Source organism: Octopus bimaculoides, chromosome 1 (assembly GCF_046866305.1).
Source record: "Octopus bimaculoides isolate indiv1 chromosome 1, ASM4686630v1, whole genome shotgun sequence".
NCBI classification, from domain to species: Eukaryota; Metazoa; Mollusca; class Cephalopoda; order Octopoda; family Octopodidae; genus Octopus; species Octopus bimaculoides.
In genome coordinates this window covers 102,280,733-102,294,916 of record NC_142928.1, presented here as the reverse complement: position 1 = coordinate 102,294,916, position 14,184 = coordinate 102,280,733, and the positions used below count along the sequence as shown (strand labels likewise).

At 36.0% G+C, this 14,184-nt stretch overlaps 2 protein-coding genes across 3 annotated transcripts in view; one reads left to right on the top strand and one right to left on the bottom strand.

Moving 5' to 3' along the window:
• The window catches only part of LOC106874364 (rab3 GTPase-activating protein catalytic subunit), a 44,393-nt gene extending 34,116 nt beyond the window's left edge, over window positions 1-10,277 (bottom strand). The window contains exons 1-6 of one of the 2 annotated variants that reach the window (XM_089355108.1): window positions 9,816-10,277; window positions 7,273-7,325; window positions 6,621-6,696; window positions 5,210-5,366; window positions 3,454-3,532; window positions 1,420-1,539 (exon numbers count right to left, since the gene is read on the bottom strand). In XM_089355108.1, coding sequence (XP_089211234.1) covers window positions 1,420-1,539; window positions 3,454-3,506 — 173 coding nt within the window. In that variant the 5' untranslated portion in view covers window positions 3,507-3,532; window positions 5,210-5,366; window positions 6,621-6,696; window positions 7,273-7,325; window positions 9,816-10,277. The remainder of the gene's footprint in view (window positions 1-1,419; window positions 1,540-3,453; window positions 3,533-5,209; window positions 5,367-6,620; window positions 6,697-7,272; window positions 7,326-9,815) is intronic. The other variant, XM_014922077.3, reaches the window with a different exon arrangement.
• A 505-nt stretch (window positions 10,278-10,782) lies between these two features.
• Window positions 10,783-13,948, top strand: LOC149137654 (uncharacterized). Its single transcript, XM_089355114.1, has one exon. The coding sequence runs from the start codon at window positions 11,795-11,797 to the stop codon at window positions 12,743-12,745; it is 951 nt and encodes a 316-aa protein (XP_089211240.1). The 5' UTR covers window positions 10,783-11,794; the 3' UTR covers window positions 12,746-13,948.
• Window positions 13,949-14,184: the final 236 nt, after the last annotated feature.

The window sequence follows — 14,184 nt, the reverse complement described above, 5'->3', positions numbered from 1 at the left end:
TCATTATCCTTTTGATGTTGTTACTGTTATTGTAAGCATTAATATTCAATATACAAATGCATATATATTTGTATGAATATATGTATAGGAAAAAGTGTGATAAACAGGGGGTACAGTTTATACAATTTGTTCCCTATGTACGTTTTGCCACTGTGACTATTTGCATCCTTTGTAATGAGAGTTTATACTGCATTTTGACATAAATCTACAACAGTTCTTCAGAGGAACACTTTACTACATTAAGTAAACACAGAAAATGCACACGATATATATATATATATATATATATATATATATATATATATATATATATATCATAATTCTAACAACAATACTAATGCGTAAGATGCATAGAATATTTAGCTACTTCATAAAGCAGTCATAAATTAGGCTATCACCATACTGGATAGCTTAATTTCAATATTTGTAGTTTTGAAAGCCCATTAGTAATTAAACAATATATATTTTATGTACAAAACAGCATGAATCAGAAGGACTGAAATAAATTTAAATATTACATAACCTAGCTGTGAAAGAATTAAGAACACATTCCTTCTATGCTTTTGACACATGGAAAAAATTGAAGAATCTCAACAGTTTGTTAACTGCTCCTCAGAGAATATGCACTGTTTCTTTCCCAAATCAGTGTTTCTGATTAAGCTATCCACAAAGGTGATAGCTTAAGGCTGAATATTCTACCCTATTGACTAGGTAAGAAAACTGGACATACCTTCTCTCAGAATAATCAACAAACCATGAAACAATACATCAGGAGACTCCCATCTTTTTCCCCACAAACCAAAAGCATAGAAGTTATGTGTTTACATATTTACATTTTTACTCACAGCTAAGCTTCCTAATATTTAAATGTGTGTGTGTGTGTGTGTATGCGTGTATACTCATGTCTAGACATCATGTGCTGGTTGTAAATGAGCATCATTGTCATACAAGTAACATGTTCATTTCCAGTCTTCTGTAAAAAGCATGTCAAAGTATGGGGAAATATTACCTTCCTTAGAAACAGGTAAAGACTGATGACAGGAAGGGCATCTGGACATAGAAATCTGCCTCAACAAATTCTATCTGGCCCAAGAAAGCACAGAAAAGTGGACATTAAATGATGGAATATATACAGTACATATCATTATAATCGTTACTTGACAGCCTTTTTCCATGCTGGCAATGCAAAAATATATAATTTGTATATGAGTGGTGGGATGAGTATATATAAGAATGCAGCACTACAGAATGCATGCAAATATGAAAATGGATGATTATGAAAATACAGATGAAGACATCAAAAACAGTATCAAATGATAATGACAATGATGACAACAGCAGTAATTACTTTTCCATATAAAAATATAGATTTCATAGATCTTGCCTTTTCTTAACTGGCAAGTTTACACTTTAACTTACCAACCAGTGTTTCCTAGAGCAATGTTTACAGAACTGAGTAACAGCTTGGCACGACTTTCAATATCAATTATATCAGCAGTAGACTTTGGGGAGAGAACAATGAAGCTGCGAAGACCATACCTGAAAGAAATATCAAAAGACTGACAAAAACCAAATTCAAACAAACAAATAAAAAATGTATGTACTTATTTGTGAACTTACAGTCAACATTAATTGAATGCACTAAATAATATATAGCTGAATGCAATAAGTAATATATAACTAAATGTAATAAATGCATATATAAACAACACTTTTTTGAAATAGTGAATCTCGAAGCACATATGTTACAAAAAAATGGTATGCTAATAATTGGTCGAAAAATCCTTTTAGATAAAAGTCCAAGGCTACCATTGACTTTTTCTATCCAAAATAGTTTTTCAACTCAATATGTACATGCTATTATTTATAGCTTATATGCTTCAAGATCCACTATGCCAAAAAAAAAGAATTATTTCATATTCTCTTAAAAGTTCATAAATTCTTATGGAGATCAACAAATAAATAATCGAATGCAATAAATAAAGTATTTAGGTTAAGACAGACATTTGAATATAATAACATGTAGATGAAATCAAACCAGTAAGGGAGCTTCTACATAGCTGCTTAACCTTCTAGAATCAGCAGTTAATTCTTCCTAAACTCACACAATATTGTCTTTAAAAAAGGAAAGACACATTAGATAATGTAGTTTGGAGGATACTATGTCTGTCTTTTTTTTTTAATTATTTTTTTAGTCAGGGGTAAGTCAGTACCCATGATTCTTTACAGCATCCTCAAAACTGATGGAAGGGAGGGAGGAAGGTATCCTCAAACTGGAAACCTAGTTCAAATGCTTGCAACTGAGTGAACTCTGTTAAAGGCACTCAACATGCCAGATGTAAAGAATAAAAATGCATGATGGTCAGAGATGGAATACCTTAAATCAAGAATTTGCTCAATCAGGATTAAACAAAATTAAGAATTCTTCTAAGAACATTTCTGGTATGAAGAAACACAACACTCTAAAAAATGTCCCTGAACGAATATGATATTGATAACAAAGTTTCTTATTTCTTTATTGCCCACAAGGGGCTAAACATAGAGGGGACAAACAAGGACAGACAAAGGGATTAAGTCGATTAACTCGACCCCAATGTGTAACAGGTACTTTATTTATCGACCCTGAAAGGATAAAAGGCAAAGTCGACCTCGGTGAAATTTGAACTCAGAACGTAACGGCAGACAAAATCTCTCTAAGCATTTCGCCTGGCATGCTAACGTTTCTACCAGCTTGCAAAGTTTCTGCTTGAAAAATCTCCAGTCATCAAAACAACTCTTTGATATAGCAATTTCTTAAACAGTACAATTTTTCAAATTTCTCTCAAATGTATCATCATTTCAACTGAATGAAAATGTTCCATTTTCCTAAATGGCCATCATAATTATCTGTGAAGATTATTATTTGATCTGCATTGCTGATCTCCAACTTACACTAAGGTAATAAATTTTGAAGGAAGAGCAAAATTCATTAAAGTTACTTCTGTATTTGACTGGTAGTACTTAATTTTTCAACCCCAGAAGGATGAAAGGCAAAATCAACACTTGCAAGATTGGAACTCACAAGACAAAGGGATTAATGAAATACTGCAAGGCATTTTGTCCACAGCACACATTCTAAGTTACTGACAAAGCTTGCTTACAGTTTGATTTAAAGGATTAAAAAGACTACATGATAATCATGTCAGAAATATTGAGTTTTAAATTTTGCTCATAAAGAAATATATTCAATTCTACATTTAAATACATTATATAATTTCATTTTGTTTTAAATGAGTAATTTTGAAAAGCAATCAAGAATTTTGTAGGTAAAACCTTGTTTTTTTGTTTTCTTTTACTATTTTTCTAACTGATGGTATGTTGTTGAAAAGCAGGGAAATAAATAAACAATAGATGAACTGATTTAAGACATGATTGCAAAAATATTAATATAAATATAAAATAGTGATTACAAACCATCTGCAAAGACAATGGGCACGTGATGGGAAGTCATTGTCCATTGACATCATGTCTTCAAATACAGTAGGAGTGGCATCTGTCAAAGGAAGGTTATATAGGAATATAGCTTTATATTAGTTATATAGTAATTCAGCTTTATATCATCCATTAGAAATGAATTTTTAAGAATATGTAGGAGTTATATAACGCTTTAGCATTTAAACCACCCATATCCAGCCCAAATAATCCATAGACTTATGTTCAAACTGGCCAGATCTGGACTCTCACAGCTAGTCTATAATGCTATTCTAAAAATAAACAATCACATCTTGCGCATACATACACACATTTCACAACTACCATACAAATTAAAGAGCAAGCACACAAAAACTAAATTTTATACGAGAAGTTAGTTGTCTAAAATAATGTAATTAATGCTTCTGCATCTGGTGCAGGACATGTGATTTTAACTGATACGGACAACTTAAAATTATAGAGAACGATGCATCTGAATAGTAATAAATGGCACTAATAGTTACACTACTTGAAAAAACAAAACCAGTGGGGATAGTTGATTACATGAACCTCAGTACTCAGCTGGTACCTATTTTATTGACCCCAAAAGGATGGAAGGCAAAGGTGATGTCAGCAGAATTTGAACTCAACAAAATGCCAGAAGAAATGTTGCTAAGCTCAGTGCTTTCAAACCTAAATAAATAATGTTAATAAATGTTTTCTATTTTTTAATTCAGAGCCTTTACACATTGCTATAATCTTGTCTACATCATAATCATTTGAACTAGCTAAGTCCAAACCTCGGTTTTATATTTTTTTAGTCACAAGGAGTTGACCTACCAATTAAACAATTGATAGGAGTTTCTACATGGTCACTCAACCTACTAGAAACAACAGCCAACTCATCCTTAATTCAAATCTATCTTAACAGGAATGCTTTGGATAATGTGGTCCTGGGTTTCTAGCTCAGAAGGAAAGACAGGATGGTCAAACCTGGAATGCTTTTGATCAGAAGTTTATTTAATAGACAGAGGGTTAAAAAACAACCCTTGAGATATTCAATTCACTTCTGAAATTTACAAGCCAAAAAAAACTAATCCTTTTCCAACACCCACCTAAGGACACTACTTAGCTTCAGTTTTAAGCAGGTGTGAGATAAATCTCTCTCTGAAGAAGGTAAGTATGTATATGAATTCATAAACTCAACAGTGATACCACTGTTTATATTAGTGAAGAGGTATCTACTATTATCTACTGCTTACAGTACTTAGCTTCAGTTGGCTTTGCATTTCATCCATACAGCATCAATAAATAAAATACCAAGTATGGGTAGGGAACTGGAGGAGAAATAGCTAAAGCATCAGACAGGATGTCATGCTGTATTTGTTCCTGTTCATTGCATTCTATGTCCAAATTTTGCTGTGGCCTGCTTGGGTGGTGGGCTTAATCTATTGTCAAGTTTAACATCATCATTTGGTCCTTCACTACCTTGAGCCGAGTCTACTCTATTGTAAGTATTCATACAAAGGTCTCTGGTTAGAGTATAGCTTCCTCCTTCCTTATCAGTCTCCAAGGCGTTTTAATGGGTCATAAGCACACTGCCGTATCTTCTAATATACCAATTTCAAAAACAAATTGGAACTTATAACTATCTGTTTTAAGTCCAATGCGTGTCCAAATTTATTCTTAAACAGTCAGAAAGAGAGGTTGAAAATGAAAGAAAAAAATCTGAAATACAAAGCAAAAGAAAACAAGTTACCTTCATTTTTGGTGTCATCTTGCTCTTCTTGTTCACGTGTTTTCTCAGCAAGGGTTGTCTCTGCTGATTTTAAATAGTGGTATGTCAAATCAAACTTGACATCTGAAAACTGAAGTTCATCTGTTCGCTCTTCCCATGTCTCTGATGTGAATTCCCCCTAACAAAAATATTTCATACATTATCAGTAAACAATGGAAAAGAGTATATTTATGTAATCATACACACACATATACACAAGTTATTTATCCTCATATCAACCTTTATTGAACAGCACAATGACAAATGAAAACCAGCATTTCAAGACTATATAGAATTACATTATCTAAAGCATTCTTTTCTTATTTAACTATTTGCCTGTCCAAAGTATTTTCATAAGTTTGCTTTAAATGTTGAAGCTTGTTTTCAGATTTTTAGGCAGACCTTATTTCATTTGTTCTGAGTAATAAAAAGCTTTCCTTTCATAAGTCCCAAGATACTCAGGTGGTTGAAAAAAATTGGGAATGTGAATCATATATGATTTATGGATGTCACGGAAATATGCCTTGTGTATCACATATATACAGGACAGGCAAAGGATTAATTTAGTAAGCTAAGATTTGAGGAGAAATTATTAGCTCACACATATACTAATATATGGTAAAGATGTTGAGTCTCATATCATTAGTTCATTGGAACAGCAGTGAAGACCATTTTAACTTAATCTATATACAGCAAGTAATCTTCATGACACTCACTTGTCTTCAAAATATAACTATAGAAAGACTGAAACTCAAGGTTGCAAGCTAGGGAAACAGAACAACAGTTTATAGCAATAAGCAGATTTTTCATGTTAGTGACACCTACCTATCAGCAATTCCATGAAGTGAACCAATAAGAGTAGGGATTTTCTAATTCAGATGGACTAGCCACCATATAAGTAGCACTTTCTCTGAGACCTATGCAATAAGCCTGACTCGCATCATACCAACCAAGTCCATATTAAACACACTCTTGCTAGAGCTGCAACCCTCATTTTCCTTACATACTTCAACTTAGATGAAATTCACATCAACAACATCAAAAACACAGAAATGCTCATGGGCATTGCACTTCCTCCTGTAACTAACTAGAAAGTAAATTTTTTTATTAAATGGACACAGCACAATTGGCGACCTTTCAGCCATGCCAACAAACGATCTTATATGCAGTCACTCATCATGTTAGAAATAGCAACCAAATCCACCCAACAACCTTTAAAAAGAAGGAAATATTGAAAAATGTAGACTAAAATATGATCATAGGTGGAGCACCTTGATCATAATTTGAGCTGACTTGGAGCTAAAGAGCAATAAGTCTAGCCACCCTGGAATATAATGCACTGATTCACAGAATAAATACAGACAAAAATAATTAATGAATTTTCTCAGTTTACCTTTGCAACAGGAGGCAATGCTGGTAAATTAACCAATCTCCATTCATGTAAAATTTCTTCGAGCCGTGCTATAAACCTAAACAAGAATAACATTCACTGTTAGTAAAATTATCTAAAAGTGGAAAAATGAAATCCCATATCCTCTCCGGAAAGGCAGCTGATTCCATTTGTTTAAGTATATCAAGTTAGAAAATAGCAACAGGTTTAAAACTGTTTAACCAAAATTAACATGAGTTAAACAGTTTGACTGGAACTGATAAGATAGGGAGCTGCACCAGGTTCCAGTCTGATTTGGCATGGTTTCTACGGCTGGATGACCTTCCTAATGCCAACCACTCCAAGAGTGTAATGGGTGCTTGTACATGTCACTGACAATGGTCATGACTATGATCTCAAGGGTGCCATTCACACAACACCATTTACATTACACCAGAAACAACCATGAGCATACTTCCACAGGTGCCATATGGATGTTTGTCATTAGCACAAATTAAGGGTATATAACTTCTAGAAATGGACCATCATAATTTACAGATTTTTTTAAAACCTGAAATCTAATATCTATTATGAATTTCTTTGAAAATTTCTAATCTAGATTTTCATAATTACTGTCTTCTCTTTCTTTAATATGTAAATAACAGTGAATACAAACCTTTCCCAGTCTGAAGCAGTTGTAAAATCTGTAATTTCAAAGACATCTGCATCCTAAAAGAAAATTAACAAAACAGTATGTGAATCAAATAAAAGAGACAAGTAGCATACCATTCTATATTGCATATTACTTCAAAATGTCACATGTTTGAATAAAGTAATGTTTGCAACCAGACTTTTATGATAGAGTGAAAAAAAACACAGTAGAAATAAAAAGTTTATTCTAATTGTTCTAAAGCTGAGTGTCAGTTTTAAGGTGATTTTTAAGAACATTGTCATATTTAATATAAACAGTGTCCTAAGACTCACATTTTATATAAACACTCATACATTTAACTATACAAGACCAGAAGTACAAATTTATTCTGAGATTAACCCTTTAAGCTTTTAGATTATTCTATCAAATGTAATGCTTATTAATTCACATTGTTTTAAATCAATGAGCATTGTCTCGTTGCTTCAAGACTTCAATGATCTGACAGTATATTTTTAGAATGTGATTGTAGGGTAGGTATGGCCAATTTGAACCTAAGACAGGTTGAATATTTGGGATAGATATACCAGTTTAAATGCTAAAGGGTTACAGAAATCAAGTATGATTTCTGTAAAAGGTGGCGAGCTGGCAGAAACATTAGCACGCCAGACGAAATGCTTAGTGGTATTTCGTCTATCTTTACGTTCTAAGTTCAAATTCCGCCAAGGTCGACTTTGCCTTTCATCCTTTTGGGGTCAATAAATTAAGTACCAGTTATGCACTGGTGTCGATGTAATCAACTTAATCCCTTTGTCTGCCTTTGTTTGTCCCCTTGTGGGCAATAAAGAAATAAGAAATCAAGTATGATTATATACATACAAATGTCACCTAAGAGTATAACAGGCAAGACTTAATTCATCATTATTTAAATATATTGGAGGGTGAGGGGTGATCATGTTGGCTTTGTCTATGTATCAAAGCAGGTATACAAATAATATCAAAAGTATTCAGTGGCCACAAAATAGAGTTAGGCTACTATTATCACATTAATTCCATTGGGTGTTAGTTTAAATTCTTGCATGAACCCATACTAGAGCTTACGCTAGACACTGTCCCTACAATTTTTCTCCATTATACACTTATATTTCTTATCATATAAACACAAAACCTCAAATTCATAGACAGTAGAAATTAATTCACAAAATGCTCATATCTTTCTCAAGAGTATAGCAGCTTAAGTGAAGTAAACTGGCAAATTGTAAAAAAATGGTCACAAAATTGCTTCATCAAACATCTTAGATAATAAGTATTTACTAAGTTGAGAGATTGTGTCTTTGTGAATGTGTGTGTAAGTGATGGATATGTCTGAAACAATAGACAGGTGGTCTAGATATTTATAGTATAAAGTTTAGTGTCTCCAATCAAATCCAGCCTATTACCCATTTGAGATCAAAGCATACATATGAGTAATATGTAGATTCAGTATCACACATTTCTATGCACAAATTTTATATAATGTCAATGACATTAAATAACCATAATAGTATTCTACTTGTCACAATATGTTTGAGTGTTATACCTTCAGCAACCTTAACTATTCAATGAAATTGAAGACACCCATTGAAATCTTTAAAATAATTAAACAATGTTACAAAGATCTATAAATTTTTGAACCAAAATATAAATAATAATGTTTATAAAATGGAGAATTTCCATGTGTCCGACTTAATCATCGTATTTTTAAACATTTAATTGTAGTTAAATTCTGTACTTTGGAAAAGTTATCTTTGCCAATAATTTAACACATGTATTATTATTCTTTTATATTTTATTTTATAATTATATAGTTTGGTGAATAAAAATTCCTTTCTTACACAAGCAACAGAGAGATTGTGGCGAGAGTTAGATCTCTGTTGCTAGTGTCAAGTTGTCAAATAATCAGCTGTGATGTGTTCTTGACAATGGCTAACAAATACAATATTTTGTTTCAAACAGCAATCAAAATTTCGATTAAACACATACATAGAGCAATAATTGAAATATTTCGCCAGCGTTTTATGACTATCAATGTCAATAAAATGGATTGGCAGGTACAAGTAACTCAGATTTTGGAGGTGTACCTGCCAGGCAAGTAACCAAGATATTTTTGGCAAATATGAAAATATTGGTTTCGCAAAAACTTATACATCATCATATATTCACTTCATACACTAAACATTATCAATATCAGGATTTGGCAATGTGCTTATTTTCAATGGTACTACTTTTAGGTATATTCACATTATTATGTTTAGAATCGATCCCTTATTTGCCGTTATGGTATTGATTTCTTCTAATTAGTCACAAGGAAAATCATCGCAGGATAATTGCGTGTTAATTTTAATAAACTCCCCAATTAACAATTGGTACTTATTTTAGTGCTGTACAAAATACCTCGCGGTATTTAGATCCAGCTCGTTAACTTTGTTTTCAAATCTTGCTAAGGTCATCTTAGTCTTTCGTACTTGCGGGTTCGAGAGATTATAATATGAGTACTGGGTTTATATTCCTGCAGTGCATTAAAGATCTACCTGGGATTATATCAAAAGGCGAAGAGTTCCGGACAAAATAATTCAAAATGTAGAACAAGCCTGACGTTCTGCCTACTTCCAGTTGCAAGTAAGCAAATAAACTATTCGTTGGTTTAGAGAAACACACCAAATAGTACTAAGTATCAAAAGGTATATCAGTTAATACACATTTTTTCTGTTAGGGGCATACTACTAAGTATCAAAGTTACAAAAGCGAAAATACAAAATATTTAACTTATTAAGCAAAACAAACTGTAAATACAAAACTTCAATGGAAAAATTAATATAAACTGAAAGTTGACAAGTAATTTGTCAGGAATAATCAACTGTTCAAGGACATATACGACTGGAAGATGGTGATATTTCACACAGAAACAATTTCAAACAAGTATAAAAAGAAATAGATTCGTTTGAAATTGATTAATAACTTACATCGTCAGCAGCCATAGCTGGCGTAGTACCGGAAGTAGATGTAAGGGACGTAACTCTATTATATAGAAATTGAAGACTTCTTCCAGAAATTCTGAGTTAAACAGAATTATTGTCCTTGGAATTACAGCTGACGAAAGGAATTGGTTGTCAGGCAATCGTCTAATTATCTTTTTTTTTTTCGATTTTTGTTTTATATTAGACTTTGCTTTTATTAACAACGTGTTTTTTTTAGTTTTTAATAGAAGAAAAAACATTAAATATATGAAATATCAAATTATCGAGGAAAAACCCCATTACTGCCTCACCAAAGATACAAAGAAAAAGTAAAAAGAGGGGATTAATCAGCAGAAGATGGAGAGGTTGTACACCCCAGAACAAATGGCGTGTTTAGTCGCGCCTCGCGGACTTGACTGCAAAGGCGTTGCCGCGGAGAATGGCTAGTGGTGTTCACTGCAGCAGCCACCCCACCTCGCGAGGCTCATTTCTCAGACGGGCCGCAGTTATTCCGATTTTGCGGAGGAAATCGGCAGTGCGGGGTCCGAGAACACCCGAGGTCTCGTTGGCGAGCGGCACAAACTGATAACGGCTATTTAAGCTCCTGTATATGTATATTTTTCTCCCTTCTGCGTTACAGGCGGTGATGCCTGGATTTGTGGCAAGGTTGGAGCGAGGTTAAAGCCGGCGAACTTGTCGCAGCATGCCGCATCCCAGTTCAACGGTCCAATCGACTGGACCTGATTCTAGTTCCTGACTACTTCGGGTTCAGCCATCCCGCGAAGTACCTTGCCGATGAGGGTGTAGCTAAAGGAGATTGAGGAAAGATAGGCTGGTAGAGTCAGGGCTAATGTGAAACGGAGGCCAAGGCTACCGAATTCAACAGGTAACTTAGCCTGTTGCCAGCCGGCGCTGTCAAAAAAGTGACATTGCAGATCAGTTCAGCACAGTGCCGGATAACGACATAGATATCACTGAGGCGATCTGTAAGAGGGTGACATGACGCACTACGTAGCTAGAAAAGGAGCTTAGGTATGGCAAAGTAATTCTCAAGCGGAAAAGCGCCGGATGCGCGTTAAAGTAACGCAATATTTCAATCATTATCGATAAGTCCGCAAGTTTGGTCTCCAGACATTCTGTAATGGCTTTCGGGAGGATTTGAGAACCAAGAATGCAGACGGTGTGTCTTGATTCCAGCCAAGACGGGATGGTTGCTGAGTACGGTGTCCAGGAATTCGGCCTCCCCACAACTGAAGTTTATCATCTCCATCTTGGACGGGTTGATCTCAAGCTCAAGAAGCTTCAGGGTTGGGATGACCTGATGAAGGTCATCAAGATTGAAAACGACAAAATGGGCAGGCTTGTTTTTCGCCAAGGAAATGAGATTCCGGACCTGAACAAAGATGTGAGTAGGCGAGAACTCTTCTCGGTGTGTGGAAAGCTGGCGGGACACTTACCCAATTGCGGGATGGCTCTGGACAGCATGCAGCCTCATCAAGAGGCGTGCTAAAGGAGTAAAGTGGAGCGACAAAGTAGGGCAGAAGACAACTGCCATGATGCAAGACGTTTTGGAGAGAGTGAGAGCGGAGGATCCAGTGAGGGGCAACTGGGATGTACCCGAAACAAAAAAAGGAGTTGTTTGGTGTGATGCAAGTAGCATTGCAATAGGAGTCATCCTGGAAGTGGGGTGTATAGAAGTGGAAGATGCAGCGTGGCTCAGAAAAAAGGATGATTGCAGCCACATCAATGTGGCTGAATTAGATACCGCACTAAAGGGCGTGAACTTGGCACTGAAATGGGAGCTCCACGAATTGGAAATTCGAACTGATTCGGCCACAGTAAGAGGGTGGGGGGAATCAGTGATCAGCAATCAAAGGAGAGTCCGCACAAAGGGAGGCGTAGAAATGATAGGGAAGCGGCGGTTAGGAATCCTCAGAGAGCTGGCCACTGAGTTTGGCTTGAAACAACAGGTAGTGTTTGTGCTTTCAGAAAAGAATAAGGCAGATGTGCTAACCAGAGTGAAAAAGCCCTGGTTGGTGGTGGAAGAGGATGTACAGAGTGTGGTGGCTGCAGCGTGTTGCCTGGCGGGCTCAGAGCTGAGGTTGCACAGCATGCACTATATGGGTGTAGATATGACTCTGTCCTGGCCAAGAAAGTGGGCCCTAATGTTACCAAGGAAAGTGATGCGGAGCTGCGACAGATGCCAGTCTATAGACTCCGCGCCGAGTGTGCATGAGACAGGAAGGATTCAGGTTGGAGAAGATTGGAAGAGGTTGGCGATGAATATGGTTCATTATCGGGGAAGGAAGTACCTCTCAATGGTTGACTGTGTGCCAGGACGGATGGCAATATGGAGGGAAATGAGGACAGGAGCTGCGGCTGAAACTGTGGAGGTCCTCTATGCAGTATTCCTGGAGAGTGGGGGGGGGGGGCTAGTTGATGAGCTGTTGATGGACAACAGCACAGTGTTTCGCTTAGCGCAGTTGAAAGAAATGCTCGACTAATGGAATACCAGACGTTTCTTCGGAGCAGCATATAGGCTTAGGAGGAATGGGATTGTGGAGCGTCAGCATCGCACAATCAAAGCCATGGCTGAGAGGGGGAAGATTTCTCCCATCGAAGCAATATTCTGGTACAATATGTCGCCAAGGTCAGGACAGGCTGAGAAGACGGTCCCGCAAAAGGCTGTGTTTAGGTACGAATGGAGACACCCGAGCATGAAACCGCGACTCTTTGGAGAAGAAGAATAGTCAGCAAGTGTTCAAATCGGGGAAGAAGTGTGGGTGAAACCCCCCGACGCGCAATGGACAACTCGGTGGGGGGAAAGGAAGAGTAACAGCAGTGAACTCTCGTAAGAATGTATCGGTGGAAGGAATGCCGTGTCACATATATGAAAAAGGAAGGTTGGATGAAGACTGAATACCACTTTGGTTTGAAAACATTTTATCAAAACGTCTAAGGGATTTATTTTAAAAGCCTTCTCTCCTTGTCTGGGTTGAAACGGTGGGAGGTGGGAGGTTTAATAAACGGAAAAACTGAGTTTAAAAATCAGTACTGGTTATTATATCCGATGGTTTAACAAGTCAACTGCAATCTCTCGATGTTTCTATTAACAAACCCTTTAAGACTAACGAGAGAGAAATAGAGCAACTGGATACAGCGGGAAGATTTTCAAGGAAAAAACTGATGCTTGTTCTGGTGTGCATGTGGACGAACAATTCGTGGGGAAAAACAAGAAGTGATATAGCGATTAAGTCGTTTAAGATATATGGTATTCGTAAGGCAATAGATGAGACTGAGGATGACATTCTCTTTTATCATAATATTGGATCCAATGATGAAATATCTGATTCTTTATCAAGCGAAAGTGAAAGCAATGAGGATCTTGTAGATTTTGCCTCAACCTAAATAACAGTAAACCTTTTTTCTTCTCGTTGTAGTAACGCCGTGCGCATGCGTAGTCTCACGCATGCGTGGAATTAAACAAGCAAGCGTTCCCGCTTAATTCTATCTCTTTTACGGTCGGCCGACCATGAGCATGGACGTGTTAAGTTGTCTCTCTACATCTTTCGGACTTACACTCGACAGCTCACTTGCAACTACATACCCACGTCCCAACAACTATGCTCATACACACAGAAGCTGTAACAACAAGAACTAAAGATGTATATATTTACCACCTAAATAAAGTGTTGTTTAAGTTGATAGTCTGGAGTTCAGCGTTCCGTTTATATTACTTAATTTTATATAGGAAAGTCAGGTATACATTTAATGATGTATAACCAACTTTCCTATATCGTTTTCTTTTTGTGTGTGTGCGTGTTTTTTAATTTATGATAGTTTCTTATTTTGAGCATTTTTGTGCTTAGAACAATGTACACTAATCGTTAAAGTATCGGGCTGAATTTTTGTTCCTGAAAAACCTTTCAAATATGGTCGTAGC